We start from the raw sequence: 15,991 nt of genomic DNA, 5'->3' as shown, positions 1-15,991 counted from the left end.
CTAAAATATTACACTCTGATAGTATTTTAGAATCAACAAAGTCCTTCTGAGCATAAGTACTTTTTTAACAGCATTTGATATATGTTGGGATGACAGGGTATTTGGAGGCTATATCTCATCTTCCACAGTAAATAAAAAGCAAAAATTTTTAATTTCTAGAAATATCAGAATAATCTTACATAAAAAAACTAAAACTGAACAACAGAAAAACACTGGTAATGAAGTTGAAAGAGACCATCACAGGTGGGGAGGGATGAGAAGAGCAGGCAAGGAGTAGAGAGAAATGGCATGACAGTGACTGTGTCCTGCGCACCTGAGACTTAACAAATACTGGGTGCTGGAAAGTCACTGAAGAGCTGGACAAGACGGTGGTGATGGGGGCTGTCAGACATATATTTTTGTTTGTTTACAGTATCATTGTCAGGTCTCTGATAGTCATTAAAAAACAAGTCTGGGGACTTCCCCAGCGGTCCACTGATTGGAACTCAGAATGTCCACTGCAGGGGTCACGGGTTCGAACCCTGGTCAGGGAACTAAGATCCTGCATGCCACGTGGCATGGCCACAAAAAAAGTCTGAGTCTGAGAGAAAGCCCCACAGGTCTGGAGAACCTATTTTCCTTCCTAACCACACTGAACCCCAGCGCTTCATAAAACAATCCTCTCTGCACAGCGTGTTGGCGGGGGAATGTCTCCTAAACTCCTTGGAGACGCTGAGGTAGGGAAGTAGAGGAGGCAAGTGTGGGCAGGTGGGAACTACGCAGAGGAAGTAAAAATATGGGGCTCGAGCTCTAATGCCAACTCACCACCCAAATATCCCAGAGGACAGCATACATTTAATATCTGTTCATACTCTACTTCGCAAATTTAATTTTGTTATCCAATTTGTTCTATTTCAATTATATTTAATTGCATGTCAGAAATGGGTTTAACTTTCAACAGCACTACACATATAATCATTTCACTGTCCTTTACCTCTCAATTAGATATAAAAGAAAATCAGCATTTCCTAAGCACCTGGTGAACATTAATGATAAGATAATTAGACTCCAACAGAGTTGTTTTGTACACAGAGTTACAAAGTATCATTCAGATTTAGGTTCTAATATCACATGACTTATATCTGGGCGGTCTTAAATGAGTATAACATGATCTAATTGGAATTTTTTCCATTTTAGTGACTTTATATTTTCATTCAAAACAATTCTGTTCTCAGGCAATAACAAGTATTGGCAAGGATGTGAAGAAGTTGGAACCTTCATACACCGTTGTTGGAATGCTTAAAATGGTGCATCCACTTTGAAAAACAATTTGGAAATGCCTAAAAATGTTAAACATAGTTATCATATTACCCAGCAATACCACTCTTAGGTATATACCTAAGAGAACTAAAAGCATATGTTCACATAAAAACTTGTACATGAATGTTCATAGCAATATTATTCATAACAGCCAAAATGTGGACACAACCCAAACACATCCATCAGCTGGTCAATGGGGACTTCCCTGGTGGTCCAGTGGTTAAGACTCCACGCTTCCGTTGCTGAGGGCATGGGTTCCATCCCTGATCAGGGAACTAAGATCCCGCATGCCACACGGTGCGGCCAAAAAAAAAAAAGTCACCATCAACTGGTGAATGGATAAACAAAATGTTGTATATCCACACAATGGGATCTTACTCAGCAACAAAAATGAATGAAATAGTGATACATGTTACAACATGGTTGAATCTTGAAAACATTATGCTAAGTGAAAGAAGCCACACACAAAAACCCACTACTATGAAATGTCCAAATAGGTGAGTGTCTAGAGACAGAAAGTAGATTGGTGACTGCTCAGGGATGGGAGGTTGAGGGAAGAATAGGTACGTGCTCATGGGTCAGGCTTCTCTGGGGGGTAATGAAAATGTTCCAAAACTATCATAGATAGTGATGATGGTGGTACAGCTCTGAATATACTAAAAGCCACTGAACTGATCACTTTAATAGAGTGAATTTCATGTTATGTGAATAATCTCTCAATAAAGTTATTAAAATAAAATAATTCTGCTCTTTTTCCCAAAAATGTCCTCTAGGCACTCTGTTTATTTACTAACCTCTATCCCCCCTCATCTGCAAGGTAAAAGCTCATCTTGTATATTTCGTATGTTCCCACCTCAGTGTTCCCAGAGCACATCCTATTTCTTTAACACAGCTCATCCTAATATATTTTGAGACCATGCCTCTGTCCCCTCCATTATACTGTCAGTTCTTCCAGGGGAGGCTCACCTCTTAATCATTCAAAATTCTCAGTGCCTGTCTAGACATATACAGAAAGTACTCAATAAACGCTTGAGGAACAGTGAATAAAAGAAGACATGCTTTCAGAATTAAATACTATTTATGATTTTAAATTATAACCAAGCAAAATATACCAAAGTCCCCCAAATCTGATTATCCTAAAATGGAATAATTATTGGATTCCAGTTAGCTCTGGATTATTTGAACTAGTTTGAAAATTATTGGTAAATAATTTTTGATGCAAAGTTAATTTTCTCCTATCATCTAATTCAGCTAGTAAGTACTAAGTATTTCAGTTTGCTGTGGGTCATTATTTTAGTAATAGCAAATATCCTTTTCTCTCCCTAAACAAGGAACTGATCTCACTGAAAGGGGTGATACTTCATCTTCCCTCGTTTTTCCATATCCTAATTCATGAGGTAACTGCATAGGGCATAGTTTCAAAATGAATGCAGTCATTAGATTGAAGGTGGTAACTGTTATTACTATTGTGTCAAATCCATCCAAAACATATTGGCTTAAAACAATGACAATTTATTTTCCATGATTCTGTGGCCTGGCAATTTGACCAGCTCTTCTGCCACTGCCATGGGGGATTACTCCTAAGGCTGTAATCATCTGTGACTTGAATGGGAATAGAAGTCCAAGATGGTCTCACTCACATGCCTGGAAATTACTGCTGGCTATTAGCTAGAGCACCTCGGTTTCCCTCTATATGGTCTCAAATTGTCCAATAGGCTGGACTGGGCTTCTTCAACATGATGATTGGTGTTCTCAGAGGGCAGAGTGAAAACTGCAAGATCTTTTAAGGCATTAGCTCTACAACAGCTCTGTCCAAAAAAAAAACTTTCTAACGATGGAAATGTTCTACAACTATGCAGGTCAATATGGCAACACTAGTTGTGTGTGGCTGTTTGGTATGTACCTGAAATATGACTGGTACAACTAAGGAACTGAATTTTAAATTTTATCTAATTGTAACTGATTAAGTAGAAATGGTCACATGTGGCAAGGGTTCCCGTATCAGACAGCACAACTCTAGAATCTGCACATCACTTCCATCACATTCCATCATTTGAAGCAAGTCATAAGGCCAGCACAGATTCAAGAGAATGGAAAAATATAGTTCATCTCTTGATGAAGGGAACCACAGTGTCCCTTTGCATGGAGTTTTGGACATAGAGAGCAAGTTTCATTATTTTAGCAATCGGCCACACAGGATACGTGGGAAAGGGAGGGTTGGGTGGGTAATATTGCCCCATGGACTTAGTAATATTTTAGATAAGTTCTCATGAAGGCATCTCAAAACAGTGATCTTTGAAGAAAGATCTGAAGGAAGTGAGGGAGCCAGCCATAAGAGGGAGGGTGGCAAAAGAGCAATCCAGGCAAAGGGAGCTATAATTGCAAAGGTCCTGAGGGGAGTGTTTGCCAGGCTTAGCAGGCTGGCACTGTCAGAGCTGAATGAGTGGATGACAAGGGTAACTACTTCTGTAAAAATATTTTATATCATGAAAGTCAGGGGGGAAAAAACGCTTTATGGTTGTTAGGAGAGGTACCTGGTAACCACATACTTCTTCATACAGCAGATATGTGGCTATCTTGCTGACTCAAGCTTGGCCATCAACCTAAAAGTTCTCCGTGTGGCAACCTGTCACAAAGCTTATGCACTTTCTATTCTACTACATAGGTGGAAAGATCCTAATGTCCCTCCCAGACAAACACACATAAATGAAGCTTGGGCCTAAAAGACCCACGATCAGCTGTAACAAGAAACAGATACAGAATAATTTCAAAAAATAAAATTGAAAATTGTACTTTAAAAGTTGCGTGCTCTAAGGTGTTTAATATAAAGGGACAGAGACTCAGCTACCTCAAGAGTCAAGAATAATAAATGGAGGGAACAATGACTGTCCCATGGCCATAATATTCGACTTCCCTGCCATCCCAAGGTGGCATGAGAGTGTATAATAGAATTTTCCAACAAACGTTTCCACCAAAATGAGAATTTCAAAACTCATATTAAATCCATACAGTCTATAAAGAAATACGCCAGGCACAAGAGAAGACAGCAATTAATAAGCCTATGATTCGAACTCTTAAGGAACTTATAAAGAGAGAGAATAGTGCTAGTGAGAACGTGGTAATGCCACCCGTCTTTGAGAGCTGTATAAATAGGGCACTGAGGAAAGACACAGAGGAGGGACGGAGGTGGAGGGGACAGCAAGCAACCCTCTCAAAAATGTGTAAAGTGTGTTTTGAAAAAGAACTTGGAATCAGATTAAAGGTAATTAGGGGAAGAGCAATTCAAGAAAACAGAATAACAGGTAAGGTAATTTAGTCCCTCATTGTTTTCCCTATTAGGTAGCTTCTGCATGCTCTTTTTTTTTTTTGGCGGTACGCGGGCCTCTCACTGTTGTGGTCTCTCCCGTTGCGGAGCACAGGCTCCGGACACACAGGCTCCGGACGCACAGGCTCAGCGGCCATGGCTCACGGGCCCAGCCGCTCTGCGGCATGTGGGATCCTCCCGGACCGGGGCACGAACCCATGTCCCCCGCATCGGCAGGTGGACTCTGAACCACTGCGCCACCAGGGAAGCCCTGCATGCTCATTTAAATGAAATGAAGCCCCGGAATGTCAGACTGATGAAGACCTGATGTGCATATCAGAATTTAACTAGTAAAATCACAGAGTTCTCATTCTCAATCGTTTCTAGGAACCCAACAAGCCCTTCAGCAGAGCCCGCCTTCCCTCCACTTCTCTTCAGTGGCTCCTGATTTCCCATGAGTGCCAGGCAGCAGAGTAAATTGCTTCTTAGTCAACTTCAAATGCCTAAAGGGAGATTCTCAGTGATCCTCCTGAACGGTCGGGGAACATTTCTCCCCACCCGCTATTAGTTCATGGGAAGGCAGGGGATTAAGGGACAAGGCGGTATAAAGAAGTGACCGGCATGGCTTAAGTAAGAAAGTCTTACAAGTCAATCAGCTCCCCTTCATTTGCATCATGAACGTGACGTCGTTCACTGTGATGGCTGAATTGCTGCCAAGGAGACAGCAGGACGACTGGCTGCTCCTCGCAGCACTGACATGGAGACGCACAGGATCCTGCAAGCCCCTTAGCATGAACACAGGGTCTGAGAGAACCTGGAGGGAGCGGGGGAATCCCTGCCGTCCCCTCTGTCCTCAGCTGGCAACCTGTCACACTGGACTGAGATAGGGGGAGAAGAACGACCAACACGTGGGTGTCATCCCCTCTTCTTTAAATCACAACTGTCCCCTCTCCTCTCTTTAATCTAAAGGCATTATCCGCACCGTCTGTACATCAAGTGGCAAAGGTCAGTGGGATGCACTTTTCTTTAAACTTTCTAGATCATATTAAAATTATATGATCTTTTTGTTAAATTAGATCTTTTTGCTCTTCTGCTAAAAACCCTCCAATGGCTTCCTGCTGCACTTAGAAAAAATTCTCAACTTCCTACCAAGATCCAGAGCTTTCCTACTCTCTGAATCTCAACTACTAACACACCCTAATTTCCAGTCTCAAAGTCTTTATTTCTTTTCCTAGAATATGTCAAGCTTTTCCTGCCTCATGGCCTTTGCAATCCAGAAAGCTTTTGCTTCACATCTCCAAAGACTGGCTCCTTCTCATTATTTAGTCTCCGCATTCGGTATGTCTGTTGGGTGAATGAATAAAGAAATGAGTAAACTGACATGAAAGAAAGTGTGGGATTCAAGGAAGGGAAACTCCTGGGAAATGGGAGTAGCGCATACAAAGTTGGTCTGCAGAAATAAAAAGCAGAGCAGTGGGGGAGGAAAGCAGTCATCTCCTCAGAGCTCTTCACAGAAAAAGTTATTTCTCAAGACATAATATCTGTGGGCTTTCTTAGCAATCTCACTGATCCTCACCGGTCAAAGTCAAAGAGATCCACAAGGGTCACCCTCCCTGACCCTTTAGGGACCCAGCTCTAATACCAAACTCACCATCAGTATAAGCATCGCCTGCCCAGCAGAGCCAGCCCACTTTCTTCTTTGCCACTACAGCGCTTGGCATCCACTTTGCTGGAGCGTTCACCATGCATTTCTGTCCTGACTTCTTTGCAGACCTGACTTCTACACCAGAATGTTCTGAAGGTTCACATCTATGTCCCAGAGGACAGAGTAGAAACTCAATGAATTTGTGTATGAAAGAATCAGGAGGCATTTTTAAAAAGTGTTTTGTGGTGTAGTAAAACCAGATAGAGATTTGCAGCCAACAGCCTTGTGTCAACAGTCCAGTGCACACCATCTAGGCACACCTTTACCCACCACAAGCCCTTGAATTTGTCCCGTAACTTCTCTGCAGGTTAATAACAAAATCATTCTACTAACTTCACAGGTGAGATACTGAATGCAAACATACCTTGAAACTATTCAGTGCTGTAGAATAACTAGTTACTACAAAAATGATGCTAATCAAAAGTCTTACCATCAGTCTCAGCTCTTCTCCGAGACCGAGTTTCTTTCCTCGGACTTTATTCACTGTTATTTGTGGGGGAAAGTTCTAGCTGTTTTATCTACAGCTTTGGATGAACAAAACCAGTACCCAAACCTCCATTAGCAGGAACAATTGAATTTAACTTTTCTAAGGGGTAAATTATTTAATTATGAGCAAAGCAGAATTATGCGGTCCTCCAAGATTAAGTCAAAATGTTTGGTAAGCATAAAACTGTGTTGTAAGACTATTAAGTCACTTCAGATTCTTAGAAGGCAAACAAATAAATGTAGTGTCTTTTCGTGAACCACTTTGTTCCAGAATAAAACGTCAATGTAAACCTCTGTGGTGGCAAAAATGGTTAGCCAGATTACATCACTCACAGTAATTTGGTATAAATATCAAATTTCTTCAACTGATCAGTCCAACAAACAGTGGACTTTTTTCCAATCCTTCTAGGCACAACTAAATCAAACACAGCCACCCGTTTTCCCTCTTTCTTCTTTTTGGGAGAGAACTTAAACTGGGCATCCTAAAACTGTTTTCTAAACTCCCATGCTGACATGGAATACTGGCATTTTAATGCTAACAATACAAGGTCCACAGGAAAAAGGGACAAAAATGAGAAATCGTAAGCAAGGTTGCAGTGAAACTTTACTTTCATGCGTTGGTGGAAGCAGAAAACTGGTTCAATCATTTGGGAAAGTAAATTGGCAATATACCAAGAATCATTACTATGCTCATATTGTGTGAAACAAGAATTTCGCCTTTGGGATTATGTCCTAAGAAAGTGATCCAAAAAGAGCTACAAACACAAAAGTTTTCATTATAACATTACTTATGATTAAAAAAAATGAAAGCAACTTAAACATCTAACACCTGGAAAATATTTAGGTTCACTACAATATAGTTACACTAGGGATCATTAAATAACCTTGAAAAATTATTGTGAAAATGACTGCATAGCAACATGAAGAAATAGATATGACATGTATCTAAGTGGAAAAGACAGGAAAAAAACTATGTACCCTATTAAAACTGTGTGAAAGGTGAATATGCAAAAAGAAAATAACCCAAAATGAAAATGGATGTTTTAGAGTGGTAAAATTATGGCTAATATTTTGCTCTTTATTTTATAAAATCTGTAATAAATTATGTTCACAATTAAAAATTATGCTTTTAAGAAAAGAATGCCAAATGGAATCAAGTTCATTTATAATTGAACAAGTTACTACTTTTAAAGAACAGCATTATTAAGAATTACAAATGTGTTTTAGAAGCATGCTTTTTATAACAATCATAAAACTCTTGCATTATGTTTTACTTCAATGACCTCTCTGAAGTTAGATTTATTTATAAATGTAATACATGACAACGTAGTTACTAAATGAGAGACTCCATATGTTTAAGTCACTCCCTAGGTTTGTTAGGGATCTTAACTCATCTAGCTTTTAAGGTGTCAAATTTAGACACAAGAGGGAATCTCAAACACCGGGAGAATCTGGTGATACTCAGCACAAGAGGGTAAAATAATAAGCTATATTTTAAAACCTACCTCAACAATAAAAAATATGCCAATTCTTTTCCCCCATAAAAAAATCCTTCCAACTCTAGTTTTGAATAATTTAGGCAGTATTAAGACAGGAAAAAGGTAACCTCTTGGGTAACCTCTTACCTGACTACAATATTAAGGCATAAAGTATAATGGTGTTGATAAATTTTCTTACAACTTCAAGTACGTTATTTCTAGCTCTTGGGGAAAGATTGTTGCTTACATTTCTGCCAGCTATTATCTTTATTAAAGATTCAGCTATTTAAAAGTAGAAATATTTTCAAAATGTAATATGTTTTCGTACAAATAAAAAAGGATTATAGAGAGACAAAGAGGAAAAAGGAACATTCATATGAAAGGACCTGTTATTTCTGGGTATATTTCATTCACTCAATGTTCAACAAATATTAACTGAGCATCTAGAATGCCAGAAGTAGACAAAGATACGATAGAAAATAATTATCTTAGATGATGATAAATGCTATGGAAGAAAGAGAACAGCAGAAGAAAATAAGAGAGCTTAGGAGTACTGGGATGGGAATTACAATTCAAGTAGAGAAGTCTAGGTAGGCTTCACTAGGAAGGTATCACAGAGCAAACATTTGAAAGCAATGGATAGTCATCCATGTGGATACCAGGGAAAGAGCATTCCAGGCATAGAAGACAGCATGGTACTGTGACTGAAGGCACAGTGTGGCTGAAACCAGCATATAAGAGAGAAAATAGTAAGAATAAGATGAGCAAGGTGTCAGTGGGAGGTAGGTCACATGATGTAGGTTTTGCAGACCCTTGTGAGAACTGTAACCTCTATTCTGAATTACACAGGAAGTCAGTACAGGCTTCTGATTTATCTGAATAGGAACACTCTGGCTGTTGTGCCGAGAATAACAGAGATGTAATTGTAGCTCTGAACATCTGGTAAGAGGTAGACAGATTCAAATTCTATGTTCTGAATGTAGAACCAACAAGATTTCCTAACAGACTGAATACGCGAGAAAGACAAGAGTGAAGGTGATTATCTTTTACCCAGCAATCAGAATAGGATTCTATCAGTTGAAATGAGAGAGACTGGGGAGAACAAGTTTTGAGGGGCAGGTTCAGGAATTTAGTTCAGACGTATACTAAGCTGGAGATTCCCAGGTGGAGATGGTATGTAAACATATAAATTTGGGAGTGATTGACATTTAGATGACATGTAAAACTCATCAGGAGGTCAGATGAGTTCAGGAAGGAATAAGTACAATATAGAGAATTTGGCATGGCCTGACCCCTGAGGCATCCCAATTTCAGGAGGCTGAGGAAAGAAGGAGGAACTAACAAAGGAAACCGAGAAGGAGCTACCAGTGAGGTGAGAAGAAAATTGGGATGGAGCAGTATCCCAGAAGTCAGGTAAAAAGACAGAGCAGAAGTACACTTAGTGAGTCAACAGGAAAGGGAGGACAAATAATGGTCACAACTCAGCCAACATCAACAAACAGAGACATGACAAGTTACAATGAGGGACATATAACTCAGAGTGGGGACTCAGGACAGCTTACTTACTTGAGGAGAAAAGAGATGCTTGCAGTAAGTTTTAAGAGGCTTTTGCTATTGTAAAAGTGTTGCTTTATGTATGTCAAAACATATATTAATGTTTTTCTTTTTGATGCAAGCAGCTCTGGCTATATAATTTGCAGAACGCTGTGCAAAGTGAAATTGCAGGGCCCCTTGTCCAAATATTACTAAGAATTTCAAGATGGCGGCAGTAGAGCATTAAATCAAGTGCAGGGCCCTTCAAAGAACAGAACCTTGTGCGATCGTGACTGCATGGGACGCACACCCATTATGCAAGGCATCTGAACTGTAACAAATAGGTATTGCTGGTACGGCAGGATTTCTTAGCTTCTGGTTTCAAAAAGGCACTTATCTGATTATTGGAGAATGCAAGCAGAAAAAAAAATGATACAAACATAAGGAGAATATGTCAGAATGCAATTTACTTTTTTCCCCAACTTGCCTGTAAGGCTAAATCAGCATATACAGATCTGAAGTCATTACAGTATGACAGCAAAAAAGGGCAGCAGAGTCGTTAAATTTGATAGCACTAATAAAGCTACATGTAAAAAGGGAAAGAAAACAGGCTTACTTTTCATTGGTATGCAGACAAAATTTTTTAAATCTCCATAGTGTTTTAAAAGTTTTGGTTAATGCCCCTGAATGAACATTTAATATATAAATTCATTTTGGTTCCACCCCATTGACATAAAAAATGATGCCTGAATCAGAATACTAAGTATGAATGCTAAAACTAAGATAAGGAATCCTCTAGCTTCTCACAGTAATAAAATGGTATTCTTCCCTACACTTCAAAAAATATGTGCCCACATAAATGTATTCCTTCATCCAGCAAATATATTCAGTGTTTAGTAACATCAGGCACCGTATTAGCTCCTGAACTTGTATTTTCTTTCTCTTTCAGCCTTGTTCTACATATAAACAAAGAGGGAGGGAAGAAACATCTCTTGCTCTACTGCATACTCCAAGTCACGCCATGGCTAATTTGGAGTATTTTCCCTCCAGGAGTTTTTTTTTTTTTTTTTTGCGGTATGCGGGCCTCTCACTGTTGTGGCCTCTCTCGTTGCAGAGCACAGGCTCCGGACGCGAAGGCTCAGCGGCCATGGCTCACGGGCCCGGCCGCTCCGCGGCATGTGGGATCCTCCCGGACCGGGGCACGAACCCGTGTTCCCTGCATCGGCAGGCGGGCTCTCAACCACTGCGCCACCAGGGAAGCCCCCTCCAGGAGTTTTGATAACACTCTTTAGTCAATTCTTATTCAAGGTCTCTTCCCAGCTAGAAGGCTACATACTTGCACTATGGAGTTTTTCTAACCTTCCCAAGTACAAACAATCATGATTTATCTGTGTCTCCCTGGCTGTGTGTTCATACTCACATTACAGTGCTTTTGATATCTACTTTAGTCACTTGTTTTCGAGCCTGTCTCTGCCATTAGATGGTGAAATCTGTGACAACAAAAACAATCTTAGGAACTGATGTATGCTCAGCCCCTAGCAAAGTATGTAGCAAACATCAGGTGCAACTCAAAAGTTTCCTGAATGAATAAATAAACTGTTAGATAAATGAAACTGCCTCTGGGCTAAATATGTCCAGAGGCAGTTCATTAGCAAGGGGCTGTATTGCTTGGTTTTACAGACCTCTACTTGCCTATATCTGTTGTCTACTCTTTAATTTCACCACTAGGGACCGACAATTATTAGGATGCCTTGCCTCTCCCTCTAAACTCGGACATTCTATGACCCTTTGGGGTGAGGTTCCAGTTACCCATATCAGGCTTGGGAGACAAATGCAGTTAACTGAATGAGGTGTGGCAGGTAGGTGCAGGCTCACATAGAGAACTGCTGCTTCAGGTCTTCACACAGACTTTGCTAACAGACCTTAGGGGGCTGTGCTTTTAGTAAGAAGGCAGTCAACATAAGTGGCAGAGGCTGAAGGGGAACTTGGGAAATAATTTAATCAATTTTAGAAGAAGGCCAATTTTTCATTAGGTAATTTCATAACACAGCAAGACACTGAAATTTCAGGTTTGCACACAGAGTGTCAGATTACTTTAGCAGGGAGAAAAACCACACACACACACACACACACACACACACACACACACACACACACACACAGAAACTAAATTTAATGGTGGAGTGTTTCTGTTTTAAAGACAATGTTATTCTAATGAGTAAGCTTGCAAATGTATCTTGGCAATTCAGTTTAAGGCCCAAATGTCCTGATTCTTATATAATGAGGTTTGAATATAGGAATTAAATTGGGTTTAATTTAAAGCAAAGGACAGAATAGCCCTGAAAGAATGGAAAAGCCCCTAAGATATTGTACCTGAATCATACACTTTCAGTTATTCTTGGTGATTTCCTTTTCTAAAGTCAAACATGTATTATACAGCAGAAAGGGTGTTAGAGCTCTGATAACTGCTCCTACCTAAGTTAATAGGTACATTGTTATGAAAATGAAGTGCAAATTGAATAGCAAAAACTGAATCTGCAATTTTATCCTATCTACAAGTATCTGACAAGTAAATTCATAACATTACAAATGAACGCTACATGCATTATAGGTGCTTTCTAAGTAATCGTTGATTGAATGATAATCTCACACTTTTGAAAGTGAAGCTACATATAAGTGACCTCACTTTCCAAAACACTTTTTAAATGATACTACAAATTTAAGTCATTAAGTGGGAAAATTCAACTATCAATTTATTCTAGAAGTCATTAGAAATATTATATATTTTAAAGTAGTAATTTATTTTGACATTTGACGGGATGAAATTTGTACCTACATGAGAAAAAAAAATATGATTGTGTTGTTTACCAGATACCTAAAAAGTTTGGAAGGTGATTCCTGTTTAATTTAACAGGTTGACCCTAGATTGTAATGGGGGGCTAGTTTTGCTGGACAGTAAATAGCAGATATTAATATGGTTTTGTTTAATTAAAACAACCCATATAGCCTAGACAGTTTTAAACAAAACAAAAATGATCAAAACTGTCAAGACAAATTCTCAGCAATTATGTGAGATGAGATTAGCCACCATTTACTGAGTATTTACTGTGGACCAGGTCTCACGCCAAACAACCATCAAGGCACTTTGACTTGTGATTATGATTATGTTGTAACAAGTCTGCCTATGTGATGGGTTGTTAAAACATTGAACAAAGTATTCATTATGGTTGTTGCTGAAAATCTATTAATGTTCTGAGTCACTGGTTTAAACATCCAAGAAAGTAGAGGTATTTAATTAAGGGTCCAAAACATATTGATGTTTCATAATATCAGTTCCTGGAACATTTACATAACAGAAGGGAAAGATGCCAATCCGTGAGTCCCCCACTTCACCGTATGAGGTGGATTTTTGAGCTGAGCCTTTGCTGTGGGGCTTTCTGCGTGCTCATTGCCTAGGACTGCTACATTTTTCAAGAAGCATCAACCCTACTAACTACTTAGCTTTTCTGATTTGTTTCTGGTCTATGGAATGTTTGTTGTATTTTGGAGCCCAATTTTGCCATGCTTGATTTTCTGTTTTTTTACATTGTATCTATAATTATTAGGTGTTTGAGCAGATGAGGTGCTTTGAAGTATGACCTTACAGTACCTCTGACCTTGAAGTCTCAGAGCCATCACCTAAACATTTAAATGTATAATATTCCTTCTAGATACAGTCACAAGCATAGAGCGCTTAGGTATAGGAATGACTAAAATATGTCACTGGAGTAGAGGCTGTGCCTTATTGCCCTCTGTATATTCAGCATCAATGCAACATATACGTCATTCCATGAATAGTGGGGGTGGATGGATGGATGGATGATGAAGTGACTTGCACTGCCATTATCAAAGAAAGGTTGTGAAAAGTGTCATTAAATCACTGATGTACATATAAAGGACTAGAGTATAGAAATATATGTGGGACTCAGAAAACTTTGAGAATATATGAGTTCCCATAAACCAACCCCTTTGTATCTGAGGTGACTGAACACCGATATCTGAGATACCAGAGTCTCTTAACCATCTGCAGACGGTGCAAGCAGACTGGATCCAGGGTAAAGAGATGCAAATGTAAGATAATATATACTATTTGTGTTCTTTTACTTATAAACACTCAAATATTGCCTTTCAAGGTAATTAGATTCATGGTTAAACATATATAATTTGCCTATTAGCCATTAATAAGTTAACTAAAGGCAGTGCATGCAGAAGTGTCTCATGGGTTTGGCCTTTCCATGATAAGCTGTTTTCTTTTATTAAGAACAAGAAATAAATCACCTTCCAGTCTCTAGGCTCATATCTTATCCCATATAAATTCTCAAAAATATTGTTGCTTCAATGGCTTCATCCAATTATTTGAGGAGTCTAAGTTTTTTTAAGGCACCAATAGGCTAACACAACAAGTGTATGTTATGATGTCAAAACCTATAGTGCCCAAACATAGTGAATCTAAGGAAAAATACAAAATGCAGACACAGAGCAACTAAAATTTAAAATATACTATAAAATAAGTCCTAGTTTAAAGAATAACCCCAAACAGCTATTGCTTATTGAACACTTACTATTTGTACTCTGCTAAGTGGTTTATACATAGTGATGGTCAGAAACAGGATAGCAGAGATTGGAGAATATGCCCCAACGCCTAGTTTATAGTGCTAGTGTGTGGAGGGGGAGTGGGAATTGAAATCAGATCTACCTAAGCCCATGTGCTAGGTTCAATCACTCTGTACAGACAAGGCCAACATAAGGTGCCTAGAATAGAGAATAATACACTACTATCCAAGTGAGAAGAGCTAAAGAAAAGTTTTCAGTGAACTTGAAAACAAACACTGCTGAGGATATGCGTTAAGTAGTCAGATGTCTACTTATAATTATTTTCTTCAAATTCTTCATATGACTCCTTGACAACAGATTTTGATATCACTGGAAGCAACTCTTGAGTCGCCTAACAGTTTTCCAGCATGTAGTAACTCCACATCCACCTAAGGTTCTGAGACATAGACTTGTTTTTTAGTTTGTATATAACAACATCACTGAAAATTTTAATGTAAAACTTAAGTGTTAATTAAGTGTAACATCAGCACAGGTGGTTTTCAGATGTATCTGGTAGATGTGTATTTGTCTTGTCCATAGCAGAAGAACATATGGTATCTCTTTCTAAATTGATCTTTACAAGACTTGTGTACAACGATATTCAAGACTTGCATTTATGTGATCATATCTCCTGGAATAATTAACAAATCAGAGTTAAACTTCTTTGCCTCGTATTTAAAAAGAAATCCATCTAGTAATCTCAAGATATTCTAATTGAGCTTGGAGAGATTATGTCAAATTAATTCAACTTCCGTAAATAGTAGTGTGTGGTTCAAAACAAAGTAAGTCAGACAGCCACCTGTAAAATGAGAGAATGAGTTTGAAATCAAATACAAGGTCCCCTCTTTCTACGGGAAAATTTTAGAGAACAAAATATCTTGCCTAATATCAGTATCAAACCACTTAAGGGTTGATTTTGATTGTTCTAACTACGTATATACTTTGAAGTCATAAGGCAAGCGTTCTTTGAAGTTAAAAAGATTTTTTAAAATTTATTATGACAGAGACTTAAATACCAAGAAGTCAGAAAAAAATTACAAAGTTTGTAATAAAAGAAAAAATGAAAAGAAAAAGACTAAATGCTACATTTAATGCTAAACATATCTGTGAAAAAAATTAGTTTAAAATTATTTTATGTTCTGTTTAAAGCTACAACATAATGTTATAATTGAAGAGAATTCTACAATCCCTTAAGGAAAAAAGATTGGTAATAAATGTGCACACGAACTGAAAACATACCTGAATTATAATCAAGGGACAAAAGTAGGGGATTAGAGAAATGGGTGGTTAGGCAGACAACCAGAGATGTGGGACAGCAATGTGCAGTTCACAGCTCAGCCACAAACCTTGTTGGCAATGATTCCTCATAGCACAGAGAAGACATAGGAACTGTAAGTTTGAGAGCTACACACATAGGCTCTCCCTGACTGGAAGCTCCATGCGGACAGGGACTGTGTCTGTTTTCTGTACCTGTGTCCTTCTGGTGTCTTAGAAACTGCCAGACACTAAGTAAATGATAAGTATTTGCTGGAAGTGAAGGAAGGAGGAAGGAAA

At 38.7% G+C, this 15,991-nt stretch overlaps 1 protein-coding gene across 12 annotated transcripts in view; it reads right to left on the bottom strand.

Moving 5' to 3' along the window:
* The window catches only part of UTRN (utrophin), a 497,402-nt gene that overhangs the window by 119,693 nt on the left and 361,718 nt on the right, over positions 1–15,991 (bottom strand). The window contains exon 1 of one of the 12 annotated variants that reach the window (XM_019951541.3): positions 6,255–6,385. The exons of the other annotated variants lie outside the window; for them this stretch is intronic. Coding sequence (XP_019807100.1) covers positions 6,255–6,269 — 15 coding nt within the window. The 5' untranslated portion in view covers positions 6,270–6,385. Of the gene's footprint in view, positions 1–6,254; positions 6,386–15,991 lie in introns of those variants that run through there. 12 annotated transcript variants of the gene reach the window in all.

The sequence above is a fragment of the Tursiops truncatus genome, chromosome 12, assembly GCF_011762595.2.
Source record: "Tursiops truncatus isolate mTurTru1 chromosome 12, mTurTru1.mat.Y, whole genome shotgun sequence".
Lineage (NCBI taxonomy): Eukaryota > Metazoa > Chordata > Mammalia > Artiodactyla > Delphinidae > Tursiops > Tursiops truncatus.
The sequence above is the reverse complement of the archived record's forward strand: the minus strand, read 5'-3'. Positions and strand labels throughout refer to the sequence as shown.